A 21,159-nucleotide genomic window follows, 5' to 3' on the forward strand; every position below is an offset into this window, starting at 1 on the left:
GTCATCCATAAGGCGAGAAGCAGGGGCGTCAAGTGCATTATCCGACTTCGTCCTCCCTTCTCTGTGCGTTTTCCCAGAATGGTGACAGGAGTCCCTCGTCCACATTTGCCCCCTCCCCATCGCCCCTATGCCCATCTTGGTCCCTCCCCGCACGATGGTCTCTGCTGCCCGGCAGGGCACGAGTTAAAACTCAAAACCCACAGCAAAGAGCGTTGCCCGTACATTTTTTATGAGCTGTAACGTCTCCTGAGAGAACGTGGTTGTTCTTCTAACCTGCAGATTGATTATCCCAGTTCCACACAGTGTCAGCTGAAGGGAGAAGCAATTAAAGAGCGCACGGGGGAGTTGCCAGGTTTGCCTGGAGAGCTCCCGGCTCCGAGAGTTGCCCCCGGTCCTGGGAGGACCTGGGAAGGTTCACGAGGCCCGGCGGGACTCCCCACTAACCAAACACATGATTAATCGGAACAGAGGTGGCTCGCGCGTCGCCGTGACAATCTGTGGCACTTCAGCCACTGCCCCGGGAAGGAGCGTACCTCAGCGGCCGCCGTGGGGCTGGTGCTTGTGGCCGCCGTGGGCCCCGGACGAATTCCACCTGACTGGGGACCCAGTCAAGTTGCCTCTGTCCTTTCTGAGTCTGCTGACCAGCAGAGGGCACAGAAAGCCTTCCTTCAGCATCGAGTTTGCTTTTTCTCTGGGAATGAACTAAAAGCTAGATGTTTATCAGCCATGAAAATCTTAGTTTATGAAAAAAGTAGGGAAACTAAGAACTGCGGGGCTGCCCAGAACCCCTGGCAAGGGGGAGAGGGCCCAGGGCTGCGCAGTGTTCCTGAGTCCAGCCTGCCTCGAGGAGAAAATCCCACTCCTCGTCCGCACCACGGTCCTGGGGACAAAGGAGGCCACCGGGACTACCCCCTCCCCCCCGGGGCCCCCCCAACACGGCTGCTGCTGGGCCCTGGGGCGTCAGAGGCCCCCCCGCCGCTTCCCCGCCCAGGCCAGTGCCGGCCTGCGTTCCCGAGCCATCCCCACGCATCACATGCTGGCGCACGGGCTGCCTCCCCACGCCCTGAGGACTCCAGCGAAGCAGCACAGATGGTCTCCCTGACACCGGCAAGTGCTTGTGGCCTGCCAGTCCCGACAGCCCTTCTGCGGCAAGCCACGGAGGCTTAGTGCAGCATGGGCGGATTGGCAGCAGGCATCTCCCCTCGCCCTCCCCGCTGGCGTCCTCCAGGAGGAGCCCGTACCTGCAGGGCTTTCCATAAGGCAGAAGCTGCCCCAGCCTCCCTGGGCCAGCACCCGCCCTGGGTGTGTGGCAGGGAGGTGCGCGGGGCCCCGGCGAGGGGAGTGTGGCCGGGACACCCGGGCTGGGGGTGGGGCTGGGGGTTGGGGGGGCCTCGGAGCTCAGCGCTCCCGCCTCAGGCCTGTGGGCTCACAGATGGCAAACGCGAACCAGAGCCTGTTCTGAATTTCAAATTGACACAAAGGTTCTTCAAGCCGGTGATGGTAAACACATATGGGATGTCAGGATGCTGTTGTGACAGCATTTTTGCTGTTACCTGAGAAGGATAAGGCAGGTCACCTCCGAGGCAGACAGAAGGCTGAGAGGGTCCCTGCGAGGGCAGGGAGGACAGACGGCTGTCTAAGGAATGTCATCTCCTCCTCTGCTTCTAACCGGCCTGTGGTTTCTCCTCGTACTTTTATTTTTAAAAAGTCTTGGTTTGTGACAAAGGGAACCTTTTTCATTTTTATGTAAAAGTTTGTTACATTTGATTCTGAAATCTCCCTTTACATCCACTTTAGACCTTCTCTATACCCAGCTGAGTGATGTGCACGACTGTGGCTCCCAAATCATTCTGCCAAAGGGACTCTGAGGCCTCGGAACCCTAGGAGCCTGCAGAGCTCCGAAGCTGCTGGGAGCTTCCAGGGCCCTCCCGGAGCTTGAGAGCTCCTCCTCAGAGCAGCCTGGAACACGGGACAGAAAGTGACAGAAGGTGACCCCCCACATGACATTGATTGAGGGAGCAGGAAATTGCCCAGGAACCATCCATGTGTGTGAGAAACTGCAGGGTCTGGTAGGCTTGGGAAGGATGCTGGCCCAGAGAAGCTGCTTCCAGCCGGGGGACTCGGCCCAGAGGCGACTCCCTGAGGGAGGGCCCTTCTCCCATCAGCCCCAGCACATGGCTGCCAAAGACTCACCAACTCAGTCTTTGGTGAGTGGCCCACTAGCACTCTTTCCGGTCCTTTGAAAAACCCACACCGGCTTCCTTCTTTAGAGCTGGGTTTCCTAAATCCCACCTGCCCATCAAACCCTGCTGTCCTGACAAAGAAAGCCTATAGGCGCTGTCATCGCCAGATGACCATTTTCATCTTTGTGTCCCAGCCACCTCCTTCATTCCATGGCAGACCTCGAGGGCGGGACGGAGAGACCTAAGGACCCAGAGGCATGGGGTTGGGAGGTGGAAGAGCCCCACTCCCCAGCTGAGGCTCAGAGTACCTCCTGCCTTTGCACTTTGCTCAAAGAACACTTGCTGTTCTCTCCCCGGTAGCCAGAGGACGTGAGCACCAGACCTGCGGAAGCAAGAAAGCAAGCTGGTGTTGAGGGGCAGGTGACGACAGATGGCAGGAGCAAGAGCCCCTGGCAGCTTCTGCCCAGCCCCCCGGGAGAAAGCCCGTACTAATCTTGTGGCTGCCCCCTTGACCCCTCCACCACTCCCACCCACAGGACCTGAAAGCATTTCTGTTACACCTGGATGGGAACTTCTTCAGACCCATGTCACATACCCTGCCACCCACTTTGTACCCATTTTACAGATGAAGAAAGAGATGCCCAGAAAGGCATAATTCCAAGAAGTGGCATAGGCAAGATGAAGACAAAACTGTGTTTCCTGGTCTTCTGGTCAAGTGAGGTCACGAAATCTCCTTCCCGGCCTCTCGCTCTTCAGGACCAACAAGGGAACCATGAGGATTTCCTTTAAAGAGAGTATTTGAATCCCAAATGGCAAAGCAGGGAAAGAGTTGGGAGTCCAGAAGCCCCTGTACACAAACATCTCTCCCTTGTAGAAATGGAGCTGTATTACCGCAATTGGCCACTGAGTGGCGCCTTTGGGCCATGCACTTGGCTCCAAAGACAATTCTAAGAACAGCAACAGAAAAACATGCTTAACCTTTAAAAAAGGGGGCGGGGGGGAAACAAGTACATCTTACTTTGGGTGCAATTCGATGACAGATTGAATGCACTTTCCACCGTGTCGTGGTCCAGCTTCTCTTGTCCCTGCCCTTTCATTGACTTGAGTATGTGTGAATACTAAGGCTATGGGAACTACATAGCCTGGGGCCTGTCCTCATGTCTCATTGATGGGGACATGGGCCTGTCTTGTTCACAAGGCACAAAGTGTGCTACTCAGATCTGGGCCCTGCTGCAAGCCCTCCCCGGGGCAGCCTCGGAAACCATCCTCACGACCAGGGAGCTGTTGTCCAAGCTTAGCCCCATTTGCTTTGGCTCTCAGCAGAAAAGAGCTCACACCCAGCTCTTCCAACAGCCGCTGCCATGCTGATGTTGAGGAATTCATGAAAGGCACATATGGAAGTGAGCAAGAGGTTTTTCTCTCCAGTGCTCCCTGGAGAATCTTTTGGCATAGATGTTCCCCATGTATGCCTCTTCAGCTTTGTTCCTCATGAGCCCATCTTCAAGCCAACAGCCATTTATTGAGCACCTACTATACGCTAAGCATCATGCTGGACACCGACCTTGCAAATTGGCTGCCTTTCCATCTGCAACATGAATAGCTGGGTCCTCCCAGCTCAGATATTCTCTCTGATCCCAAGATTCTATCTGCCTCTGTGATTTCCTTAATTTTGATGCTGCAAACTGATCCCAACCAGATATGACAAAGGAATTCACATTGTCCACGTCAGGGCACCTGTGGAGAGAACTGGCTCTCAACCAGGGGGGATTTCACCTCCTAGGGGACATTTGGTAATATCTGGAAACATTTTTGGTTGTCACAACTTGGGGAGGGGTTGCCACTGGCATCTGGTGGGTAGAGGCCAAGGTTGCTGCTCAACATCCTACAATGCACAGGGCAACCCTCACAACAGAGAATTATTGAGCCCAAAATGGAAATAGTGCTGAGGTTGCGAAACCTTGTTGTAAAGGGAAAGAAATCTCTGGTTGGTAACCAGAAGCACAATGATTTTTCTAATGGGCACTTCCTTTCAGTTCGCCACAATGATGGAGCACCCTATGGATTTCCAGCAGTCCCTACCGTCTTTGTTACCTAGGTAGGGGCAGCAGGGAAGGCTGGGGGATGCAACAGAATGAGTTTCGTGGGATTTCAGTTCTGGGACCACATCCAGCAGAGTCCAGAGGCTGAGCCCCCTAGAACTGACTTTCTTTATGCTTCTACATCAGGTTCTGGTTGGCTGTCCAAGACCTCAAGAAACAACCCCTCCAGGATGTGGCCAAGAGGGTAGAAGAAATCTGGCAAGAGTTTCTGGCTCCAGGGGCCCCAAGTGCAATCAATCTGGACTCTCACAGCTACGAGATAACCAGTCAAAACGTCAAAGATGGAGGGAGATACACATTCGAAGATGCCCAGGTTTGCTTATCTACTCGAGTGGTTCTTACCTACTCAAAAGGTGTTCATTTGTCCACTCCACCACTCCACCCTTTCACATAGGTCCAAGGCATTGTGTGTAGCTAGAATTTCAGGTTTTATTATTTGTAAGTCCATCAGGAGAAACCATTCCAGGTAGGTGCATAGTGAAATTCTTCCTAGGCCCGGCTTCCTAGATCAGTTACATTGTTACAGAGAGATAGACATTTAGTTATATGTGTTATCTTTTCCAGGAGAATCTCAGAATGTTCTTACAAAACCTGAGGTCCTGTAATAAGTCAGTAGTAGGGTCCGGAAACCATAACACCACATCGGCAAAGTGGGTATAGTGAGCAGGCAGGCCTGTGAGTCACATCTCACCGTGAAGCCCACGCTCGTAACCACCACCCTACACTGCTTACATAGTGATCTCCAACTCTGCAGTTACTATTTGGGGAGCACCTCTATATCCCAGGCCCTGTGCTATGTGATGAGATACCACCAAGAAAGACAGAGCCCCTGCCCTCAAAGAGGTTACGGGCTAGCTGGGGAGAAAGGCAAGAAAATGGGAGAACTGGGGTGAGCTCCCAGATTTAAGGTTTAAGGAAGCCCATGGGAGGGACTTCTAAGCCTGGATGGCACAATTGGGCACAGATGCTTGGGAGGTTGGCAACAGAAACCGAAGCCACGTAAGCCACTCTAAAGAGCACGCTTTACCTTGAAGGCTGGGAGGTACCATTTCTAAAGATAAGCATCCAGTCAGCTGTCCACTTCCTGGCCCCAACCGTGATTCCCCCTCACCCATCCTACGCCTGGTGATGGGGCTTAAGGGTTTGCTCTTGTCTCCTCAACCGTCTTCATTTCTCTTACCTGTGGGGTCCCCAGATAGAGAATTTGCATAGATTGCTTCCCTACAGACATTATTATCCAATTTAGGAAATTCAGTGGCACTGATGCGAATAATAGCATGGGAACAGAATCAGTGTCCCTTGTCATCCAGATTTGCCTGGTTATTTGCTCAGAACTTCAGAATGGAAACACCTCCCAAGCTCAACACCATAACTGTTTTTCCCTTCCTCTGGCCATGAGCACCACTGAATGCCGGTGTCAGGCAGATTTGGTTCTATAGAGTTCAGTGTTATTGCTTTATGAAAGCTCAACATCCTCACACTCTTTGCAGCTTCAAAGCAAAATGTTTAAGTCAAGAGAAATCTTTTTTTGTATGGGTCTATGTATATGCTGCCAAGTACATATTGATGTATCCTGGTGAGGAAAGTGATGGAGAAATTCCATGGGTGATGGAGAAGTTTCTTGTGTGATGGAGAAGCTTCTTGGGTGATAAAGAAGCTCCTTGGGTGATGGAGAATCTCCTTGGGTGATAGAGAGGACCCTCAGATGAATGATCTGAAACACACAGGTCAACTCTCCATTATTCATAAACTACAAGACCAGGGATACTGGTCAGAACCATGATGCACTCCATCTACTATTATCACTCTGAGCCTGATGTTAGGAAGGAGGTTGTTAGGATGTTAGGAAGTTATTTTAATCTTTTATTATGGAAATATGTAAACATGTGGCAAAGTGGAAAGAGCAGAACAACAAACCTTTACAGGCCCTCATCCAGCCTGAGCAATCATCAATACAGGACTGATCTCATTTCGTCTGTGTCCCCACCTACTTTTTCAGCTACCACTGGGTTATTTTAAAGCAAATCTGAGACATTACATCATTTCATCTGTGAATACCTAGTATGTAGCTTTACTAACACCACTATCACACCTTAAAAATTAGCAACATTCTCTTTAGATCATCAAATGTCATGCAAGTTCAAATTTATGGCAGTGGTATAAGTGCCATTTTTTAATCTTTAATTTAAAATCAGAATCCAGGGGCGCCTGGGTGGCTCAGTCGTTAAGCGTCTGCCTTCGGCTCAGGTCATGATCCCAGGGTCCTGGGATCGAGCCCCGCATCGGGCTCCCTGCTCGGCAGGAAGCCTCCTTCTCCCTCTCCCACTCCCCCTGCTTGGGTTCCCTCTCTAGCTGTCTCTATGTCTGTCAAATAAATAAATAAAATCTTTAAAAATAAATAAATAAATAAAATCAGAATCCAGGGGCACCTGTGTGGCTCAGTCAGTTAAGCATCTGCCTTTGGCTCAGGTCATGATTCCAGGGTCCTGGGATCAAGTCACAAATCAGGCTCTCTGCTCAGCGGGAAGCCTGCTGCTCCCCCTGCTTGTGCTCTTGCTCTCTCTCTCTCTCTCTGACAAATAAATAAAATCTTAAAAAAATAAATAAAATAAAATCAGAATCCAAATCAGGCCCACACATTACTGTATATTGACATGTCTTTCACATGCCTTTTAATCTATAGGTTTCTTTTATATCCCTTTACTCCCCTCCCTGCCCCCTTGCAATTTATTTCATGAAGAAATTGTATTCTTTGTCCTGTAGAGATTCCCACAGCCTGGACTTTTTTTTTTTTTTTATTGCAGCCCTGTGGTGCTGTTTAACATGTTCTTCTACCCTCTGTATTTCCTACAAATTAGTAGTTTGATTTAGATATTTAATTGGATTTACATTTGATGATCTGTGGGCAAAAATGCTTCATAAATCATGTTGTGCTCTCTTGTCAGAAGGCACATAAGGTCTAGTTTTCTCTCTTTTTGTGATTTTAGCAATTATTGATGTTTATTGCTTAGATCCATTAGTTAATTACTTCATTTATTAGCTGAAATACAAATAATCAAATATATTTCCTATTAGATCGTCCAATAATACAATTTATATAGGAAAGATAGGATAAGTGTTTGCTGCTTTCCCTTTATTTCTTAGTTTTCAAAATAATGAGTGGTTTACTATCATCTTCTAATGGTGACCAATTAGGGTTTTCTGTTTTGCTTTTAGTATCTTTGTAAACTCATCGGTTTAAACATATTTGATGTGTTTTAGTCCATTTGTTTATTATTTTTATTAAGGCTTGGATTGTGCCATCTCTGTCAGTGGCTCCTTTTTACATGATCCTGGTAGTCTTTGATGTCATCCAAATAGCAAGGAAGCTAAGATGTTCCAGGCCTTGCCCCAGACCTGGAATCAGCCATTTCTCCAAGGACCCCTGGTTTCTCTTAGTGGGACATGGTTCTTAGAGACCATAATCTAGGCCCTTGGAGGTGCTCATTGTTCCTGGGCTGGTCATCCTTTCTAGACCTTTTCAGTGGACAGAGCTAGGAAATTAGTGGTTGTTGGTGGTGATTAAAAATACATCATAAGTTCAAACTGATACTTTCTATTCAAATTGAAAAGAACAGGGGATTTTATTTAACCTCTTCTTTTTATATTTGTGCCTCCTTTGTCTATGCTGAGAATCTTGGTTCTCAAGGATGCCAGAGGTGATGGCCTAGTACTTCACGTCATTACTCATGCACTTTCTCCTGCCTTACCACAGAGCAGCCTCAGAGCTCCAGTGCCCACACTAGCAGCAACAAGATGATTATTGCCTGGTTCTTTAATTGCTGCATAGTATTCCATTGTATGGAAGCACCATAGTTTAGCCAACCAGTCCTCTCTTCTTGACATTTATGTTGTTTCTAATTTGAGAAAGATTGGATAGGAAATCTTAGGAAGTCAACAGGTTGTGCCTTGACAAGTTTCTGAATACACAGCCTTCATTAGTACAGTGCTCTGCCATTTCTCAGGTACTTCCACAAATAGGATACCTCATTGTTGAAGCAGAGTGGACTCTTAGAGAAGATACTCATAGCCTCTCTAAGTTCCTCATTATCTGTTAGGATTGGTCTCCTATGAATTCAAATAAAACACTCTTCCTAAACGAACTTGTTTCAACCTGTTCCCTTTTGTTTCTTAAGTGTGTTTCCACCATGAACACACAATATGCTTCTAACTAGCAGTGTGACCTTGGGCAAGTTACTTAAATTCCCTGAGTCTTCCTTTCCTCATCCGTACAACAGAGATACAGGGGTCCCTATGCATGGGGGCAGAAAGGGGACCAGGTGAAATGAAGCACATCAACAACTAAAATGGTCTGGCCCACAGTAAGATAGAATAAACACTATTTTATTTTCCTAATGTGATTAATATTTTTTATACCTTTATGTTTAACACGTTTGGTGAAAAAATTCAAATAATTGCATGTAATTTTAGCATCCAGAGATAATCCCCATTTTAGTGTATTTTTCTCCTCAATTTATGTGTACAAGGTGATTATGCAAATAGTGTTGATTCTGTAGCCTGCCTTTTACACTAAACCGGGTTCGATTAAAAAAAAAAAAAAAACTAAACTTTTTCTGTAAAGGGCCAGACGGTATAAATTTTAGGCTTTCTGGGTCATATGGTCTGTCACCACTACTCAGCTCTGTGATACGAAAACAGCTACAGTGTAACAACATTACAATGTAAACAGCATAAAGGAGTGGATATGGCTATGTTCCAAAAAATCTTTATTTATGGATACTGAAGGCTCAATTTCATATAATTTTTCATGAAATATTCTTTTTATTTTTTCCAGCCATTTAAAAATGTAAAAACCATTCTTAGCTCGGGGCCAGATGTGAGTTGGAGGCCTGTCACTTGAGACCCCTGTGCTAAACAGTATATCATGAAAATCACTGAAACACTTCAAGAAACCCAGAAAAAGGTAGAAGATAGCAGGTTGGGAATGGTTAATCTTCCATTTCTTTGGGAGAGGAGGTCAGAGGGGCTCTGTCTTGGTGCAGTAGCATGACAAACCCCATCTGCAAATGCGTCCGAGTGGGGGTTGGATGTCACCGATCAGACTGAGGAGAAGTCAGCCAGCCCCATGATGCTCACACCTGGTCAGCACTGCTGCCTGCACCAGCTACACAGGTGTGATTCAGAAGCTTCCAGGTGAGGAAAAGAGCTTAAAATCCTTAGCAGCCCATGACTAGCCTAGACTTGCTCTCAGATCTCCTGACTTGTGGGCCAAGCATCTGCTGCTCAGATCACACTGTCCCCAGATTGTTAGTTGTTGAGGGCTCGGTTGTCATGTTGAGAGCTGGGGAAACTCCTGTCTACAGAAGGGTCCAGCCAGGAAGCAGGCTCTGATACTGCTTCTGCCACCTGCTTTGTCTAGGATTGCACATTTAAGTCTTAAGCTTGCTTTCCTCATTTTGCCTATCTGCAAAGTGGGAATAAGGATACCCAAGCCCTTTGAAATCCTCCCCTATGGGATCAGGAGCTGTGAGTGGCTTCTTCAGCTGGTCCCAAGGGTTCTCAGGAGCCCGACAGGGGTCAGAATGCCATAGAGCTGTGAGTGTGTACCCTACTATTAGGGTCAGTAGCCAAAATCAGCCAGATTTATGGGTTCCTTTCAAATGGGGACTGGGGGTGGGGTGCCAGCTCTCTCCAAGGATTTTGTTTTTTATCTGACCACATGCATTGTTATAGCAAAGTTAATTGCCTGTGTTTGCTTCCTGTGGAAATATTTCACAAGACACCCCATCAGCATGGGCCCCGCATTTGCAACTTGTGTTTTACTGATCCATTTGGCTTTTTTGAAGATTTGGGCCAAGACCAAATCTTCCATAAAGGTCTGTGGGCTGTGACCATAGCCCTCAGCTGTTTGCTGTGTTGTTCCAATTTCACAGATTTAGCTTTGTAAGGGGAGAAAAAAAGAAAATGGGCCATGTTTGGTTTTTTTTTTTTTTTTTAAAGGACTCCGTTCTTTATGCTAGGGATTGAATTCTCTGTTCTCAACCATGGAGCATCAGAGGACCTGCATTGCCACTCACTTGCTATGTGGTCCCAGGCAAGAATCTTGACCTTTCATGCCTTAGATTTCTTATCTAGAAATTGGGGATGATGTCTTCCGTATAGCCCTCTAAGAATTTTTGAGAAACCAGATGAGCTAATGGCCCTGAAAAAAAGTAAAAAGTGCTACATATTTATGTGTGTGAATTCACAAAAATGAATGGCTCTAGTATTCCCAAGGTCTTCTAATTCCAAGCTAGACCAAATAAGAATTCTCCTAAGATGCCTGCTCATCTAAGGAGGTCTTAGGAGAAAAATGCAGAAAAAGAATGTAGGAGCCAAATGCTGGGGGCCTCACGCAGCATCCTGAGGAATTCAAACTTTCTCACCCTGAAGATAGTAGGAAAGCGTGGATGGCTTTGAGCTAAGAGAGGGTATCAGAGGGTGGTGGGCAGGGTGAGCTGGAGCAAGAGAGGTCTGAATCTTAGAGCATGTAATCTAAAGCTTTGCTGGTGGTTTTTGGAGGAGAGAATGAAACCACAGGAATTATTGAGAACTTCAGGCTTCCTCTTGGGGCGTTCACCTCTTTCCAGAGCCTCTGCGGGCTGCAGGAGGGAGATGGAAGTCAGCTGGCTGGCACAGTGGCTGCCTGGCTTCAATTTAAAAAGTCTTGGATGTTCCCAGGAATGTGTCACTGGGCCCGTTCAATCATTCATCGATCTCCCCATCCATTTCATGACCAGTCATTCTCCCATTCCATTTGGGAGACCTTGACCTGTGAGCTGTGAAGTTCTATAGTGAGGGAAATTGCAAAGGAAGTAGGAGGCCTGGATGACTCTTGGCCATCAGGCAGAGCTTGTCTAAGAGCACACCATTCTTTACAAACAAAACAAAACGGGCCTGAAAAAATACTTCATTGAGATTGGATTGGATTGGAAATCCGCCCATCAAATGGACTGACAGTTGAGCTGGGCAGACCAACTCAGCCTTTGGCTCCGTTTCCTGCAGGACCCTGTGTTGGCTTCCTAGCTGTCCAAGCCCCACTGCTTTCCTGCCCTGCAGGAGCTGTTGAAACGTTCCACTGAGGCCCCTCTGGGCCTTCCAGCACCTCAGGACTTCAAAGTTCTTTGATGAGAATTTGGTCTTCTTTACCTTTCGTAAGTCCCCACAACACTAAAGTAATGCTCTGCCCACAGCTCAAATTTTTAAAAGATTTCCTTGACAACTGAGTCCAGAATCCTAATACTCTCAGCTGCACCTGTCATTAGAAAAAAGAAGGACAGTCTGTCCCTTGGCTTTCCACTTCAAAAAATCTTGCCAAACAACCTTGGGGAACACATATAGTAGGTGATCAATAAATACCAGTTAAATTAAATTTCTACAACATGCCAATTCAGCAAAACTTGGAATACCCACTAAGAGTCAGGTGCTCTAGGCTCTGGGAATATACAGATACATGGGAGGGACCCTTCCTTTAAGTAGACCTCAATCTAAGTTCCTGAAACTCTACTCGGCCATCATCCATGCATGGCATGATCAAAGGGCAACCTCAAGACCAAGATGAGGATGGGTGATGAAAGAGATGAGAAATACACCAACAAGTCTACACCTCCTTTAAACAGACAGGAAGCGTCTAGTCAAAAGTCTCTATTATTATCTCATCTAAGATGTTTAAAAGCAACTTGATTAAGGAACGCAAGATTTCTGACATGTGCTTTGTTTAAAAGGTAAAAGCTTTTATGTGGAGTACACATGTGTGTTTGTCCCAGATTACTCACAAGTAGAAGTCTTCACACCCTGCTGGAGGCTGGTCACCTTTGCTCTGGTGGTGGAGGTGGCGGTATCGTGTGCCCGTATCACAAGACTGCACCAAGTTTCCTGACATTAATCGTCAATTGGAGGGCATTTCCTGGTAGATTTCCTATGCCAGACATAGTTTAGTAAAGAATGCCATTGCATCGCTTGCTCCAGGAGTTACTCACTTTATTCTGTGGGTGGTTTTATTTTAGGGAGATGAACAGCAGACGGAGGGTTGCATTCTCCAAAAGAACAGATCCGTTGTTTGTGATATGGTTCTGTTTATTACCACACGGACTAGTAGCTCCTAGAGAGAAGGCGCCAGAGAGCTAAATTCCAAAATTTCTTTGTTGATGCTTCAGAGCATAGCTTGCCTGCACCAAACCCCATGACCTTGAAGAGGAAAAGGAAAACACTAGTCTGAGTTAATGCCCATGGTATTTGGGTAGGCAAAAGGCAATACGCAAAGCTGTCTTCACAGCTACCCTTATCTACAGAATAGGGATTGAACAGCGTCAAATGACTGCACCCTTTGGTCAGTTAAATTGAACGTGTTGATACAGATGCTTCCCAGGGTAAAGGCAAATGAGAAAGCGTTCTTACATTCTCTTGTGATTTGAATGCTGCATTACATGGAAACAAGCGTCCCGTGTTCTGCTTAGCAGAATCCAAATGGGGGCTTCTCATTTAATATCCACATGATCCTAGGTGGGTCATCCAAAGCTGCTCCATGAGGACAACAAGCTATCACCTTTCCTGCAAGTGGGTGTCCATACTGCATGGCATGATTTCTGTTGCCTCGCCTACATCTATTCATCAGATACTGATTTAGGACTCACATCAAGTCCTCACCACTGTGCAGTCCCATCTTGTGTCCTCCTGCAGGATTCATGTTGAAACAAGTGCTAATTTCCCCTAGGCCTCAGCTAACCATGCCTAGGGTCTAAAGACCTCTGGTTTACGATATTCAAGGGTCTCTTGAAAGGGATCTCCTGGGTGACTTGCTTTGATAGACCTGCTGCTTATGGCTTCCCAAGAGCCCAGTCAGCCCCCAGAGCTTTGCCAGGTCAGGACCTTCCTTCTGGTATGGAAGGCAAGTTGTACACAGTCTGAGAGGTAAGAAACCTGAGCCCGTTGCCCTGAGTGACCCAGCCATCACCATCACTGATGGCAGAGGTAGTAAATGGCTCTCAAAGGGCAGGTTATCTACTACCAGGATGATTCAGATCAGGACCCGAGAGGAGACCCCCTAATGTTTCTGCCAACGACACATTGAGGACCTCTTTTGTCCCAGTCACGCAACACTGACTCCCCTCAACACTCCAACTCAAAGACAATGAAAAGCAACGCGTTGCCCAGGAAGAGTGTGAGCTTTGGAGTCACACAGTTCTGGGTTCAAATCCTAGCTCTGTACTTGGACCAGTCGCTTAACTTTTTAGAGTTTCAGAATCCACATCTATAAAGTGGGGTTGTTTAAATCTAAGCACTGATTCAGAGCAAACAACAGCAACAAAAATTATGTTTTAGAGCAAACAACAGCAACTAAATAATGGCTCTGCTTCACCTTTCTTCCCACCCCAGGGATCCTGCAGTCTTTGGGCTCACGCCCATGTCATCCCTAGCAAGGACAGTCACAACATGAAGGCCAATTATTATTATTACTTTACATGTATAGAGTTTTTATGGTGCCTTCACTTCTATTTCCTCATTTAATTGTGTGATAGACAGGGCCGGGTCCTGTACACCCCCAGGTCTACAGAAGTTGCTGATGGGAGTAAGCCCACCGCAAGGAGCCACGCAAAATTCATGAGTGGCTAGGACCTTTGGCTCCCAGACCAGTCTTGCTTCCACCTGTCTGCCCAGCAACATCCCATTCTACACCACAGCCTCATCTTCCTCCAAGGGATTGTGATGGACCCAGCAGTCCCCAAAGTCTGGATGTTGTTCCAGGAAGTCTGGGTGTGGAGGGCAGAGATGAGGCCCATATCTCTGCAAAAAGAAAAATAGGACACTTAAAAATCACAAGAAGGGCTCTTGGCAGCTGTGCAATGCTCCAGTTGACAAGGTTTCCTACTCCAGGAGGATGTTCAAAAGCTGGGAGATGAGATCGTAGCAGTTTTAGGGACCCACAGCAAAGAGGAAGACATGAGGGTGCTCTTAAGTAAGTCAGCTGCTCCAGCATGTTTGGGGCCCAAGGCCCCAGGCATTTGTCTGATTACCTTCCCCAGTGCTTGTGAGGGTCACTGTGTTTTGCCTAAAAATAAAGGAGATTTCCAAATGAGGACTATCACAGCAAAACATCGATTTGAAGCAGGTGTGGTTTTGAGACAGCTTGCACTTCTTGTTCCTTCCAGCGCCCACATGTGTCTCTCACCCTCCTGGTTCCAGTTGTTGTTGCTTCCGCCTTAACATCCCAGGCAAGTGGAACTCCCCATCCCAACCCTGGGCCCAAAAAGGGAGATGCAGGTGGAATGTCTCATCAGGGCAACAACCCTGTGCTATAACAGTCAGCCGCTACGGGGGCGTGATTCCCTCCCCACACTGAGAACTGTGGCTAAGATGTTCAGTAGGATTTAGGGCCCTAGAGCGTCAGTTGCTCAGCCTATGGAGAACCGTTCCCACCCTCCCATGTGTCAGGAAGGCATATGTGGACCCTGCTAGTTCTGCTTATTCATAGTTAACTCAGCTATCTCTTTTTGAGGGGGAGAAGGAATAAGGAGGAGGGAGGGAGGAAAGGAATGAAAAAAGAGGGAAGGGAAGAAAGGAGAGAAAAAGGAGAAAGAGGAAGGGAAGGAGCGAAGGATGGGAAGAGAAGATAAGACAAGAAAAGGCAAAGAAGAAAAGAGAAGACGAAACTTCTCTTTCTCTAGCCCCTGAGGAATTCTGTCGGTGAGAGCTTCCTGGTTTTGCCAGTGGCTCTGTGCAGATTCTGGATGTACATTTCCCTTAAGGCTGGTTGTCTTCAGAGTAGGCGAAACAAAGCAGAACCTCCCATAAATCAGTAGAGGTCACTGCCCAGAGCTTTGTACACTTGCTGTCCCTGGCAGTGATAAACTCATTGCATTTGGGAACTGGCCAAAGACCCTGAGTCCCATCTTAATTCTCATTCCCAGAAAAACCTCAGCGCTCCGTTCACCCACCCCCTGTTTACTGTCTTTGTGCTTCTTAGACAAAGCTGGCAAGGAGGAAGGAACAGAGTTCCGTAACTGGGTCTATCAAAGGCCCCATTTCTTGGCTTGGCAGAGCAGAGGAGGGTAGGGGAGAGTCATGGATCTCTAGACTGTGGGAAAGGGAGGCCCAGAGGGGGCGGGGGGACATACCCTACTCTGGCAGAGTGGGTCATCCCATATACACCCATTCCCAGCACCCTGTGTTCACACTTCGTCTTTGGAGCCCTTAGCTCAAATACACCCCCAGGTCTACAAAAGTTGCTGATGGGAGTAAGCCCACTGCAAGGAGCCATGCAAAATTCACGAGTGGCTGGGACCTGAGACTGCTTTGGGAGTTGTAGTCTATCACTTTGTGCATCCATCTTGCCTCGTGGCATCTAAGCTTTATGACAGGAGGGACTTAGTCTGTCTTGTTCAGGCTGTCACCTCAATGCCTGACAGAGTGTTCGTACCTAGTAGATGCTCATTAAATATTTGCTGACTCTGTGACTAAATATTTAGACATGTGCTTTATCCTGCTCTTTTTTAATTGACAAGTTCTTTCTTTTAATGGACCAGGCTTTTCCATCCCACAGTGAGGCTGGAGGAATTAGCTAGATCAGGGGTGAAATTTGTTGCCACGGCCAGAAGTGCTGGACGAGGAGAGATCTCCTTACTTCTCTTGAGGCAGTAAGGGGGTATTTTGTGAGATAGACCAGGATCTAGATTCATCTGAGAAGCCAGGATAAGAAGCAGGGACCTGTTACCTTGGAGAGGGGTTTGGAGAGGGTCCAGGCATGAGTGATAGGTCTCTCCCGGTGACTCAGGAGCCACCTGCCTCTGTCAGCCAGACACAAGCGATGCCTGAGACAAGAAGAAAGAGACAGTGAGTCATTAATATTTGTACCTATGATTTAAATGGTAGAACAATTGAAAGAGCCCACACATGAAAACAAAGACCAATGCAGCGCCTCAGCCTAAGCTCTGAGGCCATTAGAGATGACCCGAGATGCTCCCATGTGGGATTCCTTCAAGCTGAGTGCCAGCCCCACTCCCCTTCCACACAGAGGGCAGGAACTGATGTAAGCAGAAAGCACAAGTATGGTGCCTGCAAACTCGCCGGATGTTACTCACACAAGCACGTCAGTGAACCTGGAAACAGTGTCACTAACATTGAACCCTGTGCTGGACGCTGTACCCATATAAGAGATAAAGACATATTGTTTCTACCCTCAAGGAACTTACACTAAAGTGGGCTGGATTTTTGTCTGAAAATAGCAGGAAAACACTAGGTGAAGCATGTTCTCACTAAGTTTATGAAATGCACCACGTCTGGATTATCAAAGTCGATTCAGATCCAAGCCACTGTTAAATTTTGCTTGGCTCCTTGCAGTGGGCCATCCCATTAGCCAGCTCACACCCTGCTTTTGTAAATATGGGGGCATCACAGGAAGAATCACGCTGGTGCCCAAGCTGAAGATGAGTTGGAGAAGGATCCACACGTGGCCAAGGACTTGCTTGCTCTCTGCTCTCACTTTCTTTTGAGGTGGGAAGGGAGAGGCTCCCAGCAAGCCCTCGCCATTGTCCCGGGTTCCTCTGGGTTGCAACAGCAGCCTGGCCAGGCATCTATAAAATGTGCCCCCCAGCTGAGGGGAGGCTGCCCTTCCTCCATCCTCCCCTGAGAGGCAAGTACCCAAGGAAGAGGTCCTTAATGACCAGTCTCACCTCTCAACTGAGCACTCTCTCCTCACTGACCAGCTCTTCATTCCCCCGAGCCCCGAGGCCCTTGTTCATGGGATGAACAATGATTGTGTATAAGAGAAGATGCTTCCTCTACCAGGCCAGCCTCTGCCAGCAATCCCATCCTCCCTAGTGAAAGCCCACCATTCCTCTTAACAGGTCCTCCCTTGGGACAGCCAGGCTCTTCTGGACCACTGAGCCACATTTATCCCATCATAACTGATAAATAATGTTTTTCCCATCAACAAATGCCCTTTTTTAAGGTACCAGGCTTACCCTGCCCCTGGTGAGGACAGATCTGTGAGGAAGGGCCCACAGACTATAGGAATTAGCTGGAAGTCAAGGGTGAAATTCATCACCAAGGCCAGAATGCAAATGCCTCTAGAAGCCCGGGCGAAGAAGCGAGGGCAGCACGCCATAGCATCTGCCCCTCCTGGATGTAAGCCTTAGGCCAGGCATATTTACTCACGTGCCCTGTAAATGGTTGCCAAGGGCACACTCCCAGGATAGGAGGGTGGCCCTAACATGCACAACTGACCTAATTGCACCGTGGCCTATGGAGTTCTTTTTTTTTTAATTAAGCTTTTTAATTCACATGCAGCTGTAAGACGTACAGAAATGTGCCAGTTACCCAGTTTCCCATAATGGTAACATCTGCAGAACCATAGGATGATATCACAACCCTGATGTTGACATTGCTACAACCACCAAGTGTATCAGATCCCAATTTTACTTGTACTCTTGCGTGTGTATGTGTGTGTGTGTTTAGTTCTGTACAGCACCATCATCCCAAGCATCCTTCCTATTGTCTTTGATAACCACACCCTTCCTTACCCCCTCCCATCCTTAGCCCCTGGCAACCACTCATCTGTTGTCTAGTTCTATACTTTGTCATTTTAAGAATGTTATACCAGTGGAATCATCCAGTGTGTAACCTTCTGGGGATTGGCTCTTTCACTCATCATAATTCCCTCGAGATCCATCCAAGTGGTTGGGTGTACCAGTACTTTGTTCCTTCTCACTGCTGTGCCTGTGGTTTTAATCATTAAACAATATTGCATCTCAACATGGCGCCAAGGCCCAATTACAAAGCCTTTGGGACATGATCCTCGAGGAGATTTTATTCTAAGGGAGAAAATATATTTTGTTTGGTGTTTCTGGGTGGGAAAAGAAAACAAAGCAAACATATCACAAGTGTTTCTAGATCCATGCAAGCGTACCCCAGTTTGTCTCTTTCCTGAAACAGTGGCCAGTTGGGTTGTGACTCCCCGTCCTTTGCAGTAGCTGACCGTTCTCTCTTGTGTCTTCCCGCCTCCGTCCTTCCCAGGAACACATCTACAAGTTGATGAAGAGTGACAGCTATGCCCGCTTCCTCCGGTCAAATGCCTACCAGGACCTGCTGCTGGCCAAGAAGAAGGTAGATCTTTGGGAAGGGCAGGCCTGCCTTTCTTAGCACTGTTGACCCTTCCCTGCTGCTTGCTCCTGGCGTCAGATGACAGTATCATCCCTTGGGTTTTATTTATTTTCTCTTTTCTTCTTTCCCTTCTCTATCTGCTCCCCCTCCAAGGGAAGACACACAAGTAGAATCGTCACCATCCCAGCGCACCCCCAAGGTCCAGGGTGTGGCATCCTGTCTCCAAGTCCCCATTACCTTGGCCTGCGCGTTCGGCCCACAGCAGGGGGTGTGACCAAGTACTAAGGCCACAGTGGCTCAGCACAAGAGTTCAGGACTGGCGGTGACGCCCACGAATCCCTTAGGAAACCAGAAAGAGCCCCTCACTGCAAAGTCCGGCCCCCTTCACCACAGACTTTAGATAAAGTTTCACCAGCTCAGCGATGAGGATGAGGCAAGGATCAGGGCAACCCCCTCACTGGGTAGAAAACCTTACAGGTTTCAAGCCTTCCCCCCAATCCCCAGTCTAGCCCCGGAAGTCACTGGTGGAATCATCCCCTCCCTGATGCCCCACAGTGTTTGCCTTATCTTTCAGCCATCAAATAACTGCACTCTAGCTTCGTATGCCTCCTCCCCTCAGAGTCAAGCCTTGATTCCCTGCAGCCCTTGGTGTCTGGATTGGGGGGCCCCAGGGACCCTCAGCATGTAGGTGACGAGGGGCAGCTGAAGCAGGAAGAACTCAGCTGGATTTCTGGGCGGGGGGAAGGAAGAGCCGGGAGGGGCCTGGGGTCTGGGAAAGGGGAGGCAGGAGAGATGGTCCGGGATTCCTGAATGCCTGCAAACTTTCTGCACTCTGCAGCTTGGCTCCAAGGCCCCCATGTGGTTAAGTGTGGCTCCCCTTGCACCCAAATCCACAACGTCCGTGCCACGCCGCTTAGGACTACGGGCATCCCCTCGCCCCCGCTCACAGCCTGCGGAGCCCAGTCCCGAAGCTTGCGGTTGTCCACCCACACGCCCTCTGTCGGCTGCCTCTCCCTGCCACGCAGCCCTCCTCTTTGTGTACTGTCTGTCTGTCTCCCTCGTGTGCCAGGACCCTGTCTGCGCATCTGGTTGGTACCCTCTAACTCCAGAGTCTAGAAAAGCATTTGTATCCCGTTCTCCTGCCCTTAGGTAGCCCTGAGAATACCCCCGAGAGTCTGAGGAAGGAAAAGGGACTTCTGGAACACCCAGACTGTCAGAAACCCAGCTTTATTGGTTGCCTGCACTCCTTCCAACAAGTGTCACTACTTGATGGAAAATGTGAAGCCTGGCCTCTTGCCAGCTCCCTTGCAGGAGGGTGTAGGTATTGGGGCTCTGATGGAGGGGAACATCAGATGCCCATTTTTTCAAGAAAAGCTATGGACACTTCTGGTATCTCCAGCCCAGATCTCATGGGAGAAGGTCAAAATGAATGTTCCTATTTCTCGTGGCTCAAGACCCTGAACTGATCCCAGTTTGGAAAACTTCTAAGGTTCTAGCAGTCTGGCTCATCTGGGGCCATCTACATGCCCAGGAGAGTCCAGAAGCCATTCAGTCCTCTTACGGGTCTCAACACAAAGGGGAAACACACTCCGGCTCGGGGAGTGGAGCTGATACACCTGTGCCCACGGGTCCTCCCATAAGGGGAGAACTTCTCAAAGGAGATCCCTCGTGTGAGGAAGGGGCCCACGGCTTGCCTGTGAAATGTTACATGTGAAACTGATTAGAACGAGCCTCCCAGCCCCCAAATGAAGGGATGTCCTTTGGCAGAAAAGCTCTTGCAGATGCCAACACCCTTGCAATATCCAGGGGTTAATTGTTTCCAAAAAACAGTGACAAAACCTACTTTTTCTTCCATTTCTCCCTGAGAGTCTCCAGGTGTGGATTGGAGTTGTAACTCGGTATTTTTCAGGTAGGCCTTCCCTGATGTCAGAGATGGGCTTGCTGTGTGATATCAATGTCCAGGTCATAAAGGTATGTGAGGGTCCCACGCTCCAGCTACAAGAGGGGACCTGGATCTCACCTCACTTTTCTGCTCTCCATCTCGTGATGGAGTCTGGAACCACAGCCTCCTGAACCTTCCTCCCTAGTTCATCCTCTGTCCTATATTGTCAAAGATAAGGTTACCTGCTCTGGCAAACCAGGTTCTCAAGGGGCCGGTGAGCTGGGTTTCGAGTGCTCCTCCGGGACATGCAAGGCAGGAACCCGAATGAGGCAGGCTGATGGCAGCCCTCTGTGAGCAGCAACCCAGTAGCCAGAGGACAAGAGTGACAAGCACACCGTGCTAGCTGCAGGGCCCAGGACCAGCCTGCCCCCAGCCGAGCGTGTGCTGCTTGGGCCGCGCACAGGATTGAAGCTGAGTCCCGCCGTCCCCAGAGCCGAGACTTGGTACGGTAACCTTCGGCTCCTTGTGTGAGGAGAAAGACCAGCCTGGCTCTGCCGTGGTGTGTCGTGTGTGTGTGTGTGTGTGTTGTGTTTTCCTTCTGCGACGTCCTGTCTCCCCGCAGCCAGGGGAAGGGATAGGGGCGGGACCACCACCAAAGAAGCCCTCTGACCTTGACCGCACAGACAAATGGCTGCCCTTTGCCCACCCCTCTGCTTTCGGCACCCTGCAGACCCACAGGCACCTGGCTGCTTCTTCAGCTCTCCGGTTTCCATTTTTGCTGGGTGTGTGTGTGTGTGTGTGTGTGTGTCCATGTGAGTGACTCTACTCTCCAAATTTCCCAGTCTCAGACTCAGGACCC

At 48.6% G+C, this 21,159-nt stretch overlaps 1 protein-coding gene across 11 annotated transcripts in view; it reads left to right on the forward strand.

The window, feature by feature from the left end:
* Nucleotides 1–21,159, forward strand: part of RGS6 (regulator of G protein signaling 6) — a 542,298-nt gene that overhangs the window by 497,963 nt on the left and 23,176 nt on the right. For 9 of the 11 annotated variants that reach the window (XM_036098106.2, XM_036098455.2, XM_036098029.2 and 6 more), the window contains exons 15-16: nt 4,409–4,595; nt 18,332–18,421. In XM_036098106.2, coding sequence (XP_035953999.1) covers nt 4,409–4,595; nt 18,332–18,421 — 277 coding nt within the window. Of the gene's footprint in view, nt 1–4,408; nt 4,596–18,331; nt 18,422–19,567; nt 19,613–20,327; nt 20,358–21,159 lie in introns of those variants that run through there. The other 2 variants (XM_078053872.1, XM_078053871.1) reach the window with 2 other exon arrangements.

The sequence above is a fragment of the Halichoerus grypus genome, chromosome 8, assembly GCF_964656455.1.
Source record: "Halichoerus grypus chromosome 8, mHalGry1.hap1.1, whole genome shotgun sequence".
Lineage (NCBI taxonomy): Eukaryota > Metazoa > Chordata > Mammalia > Carnivora > Phocidae > Halichoerus > Halichoerus grypus.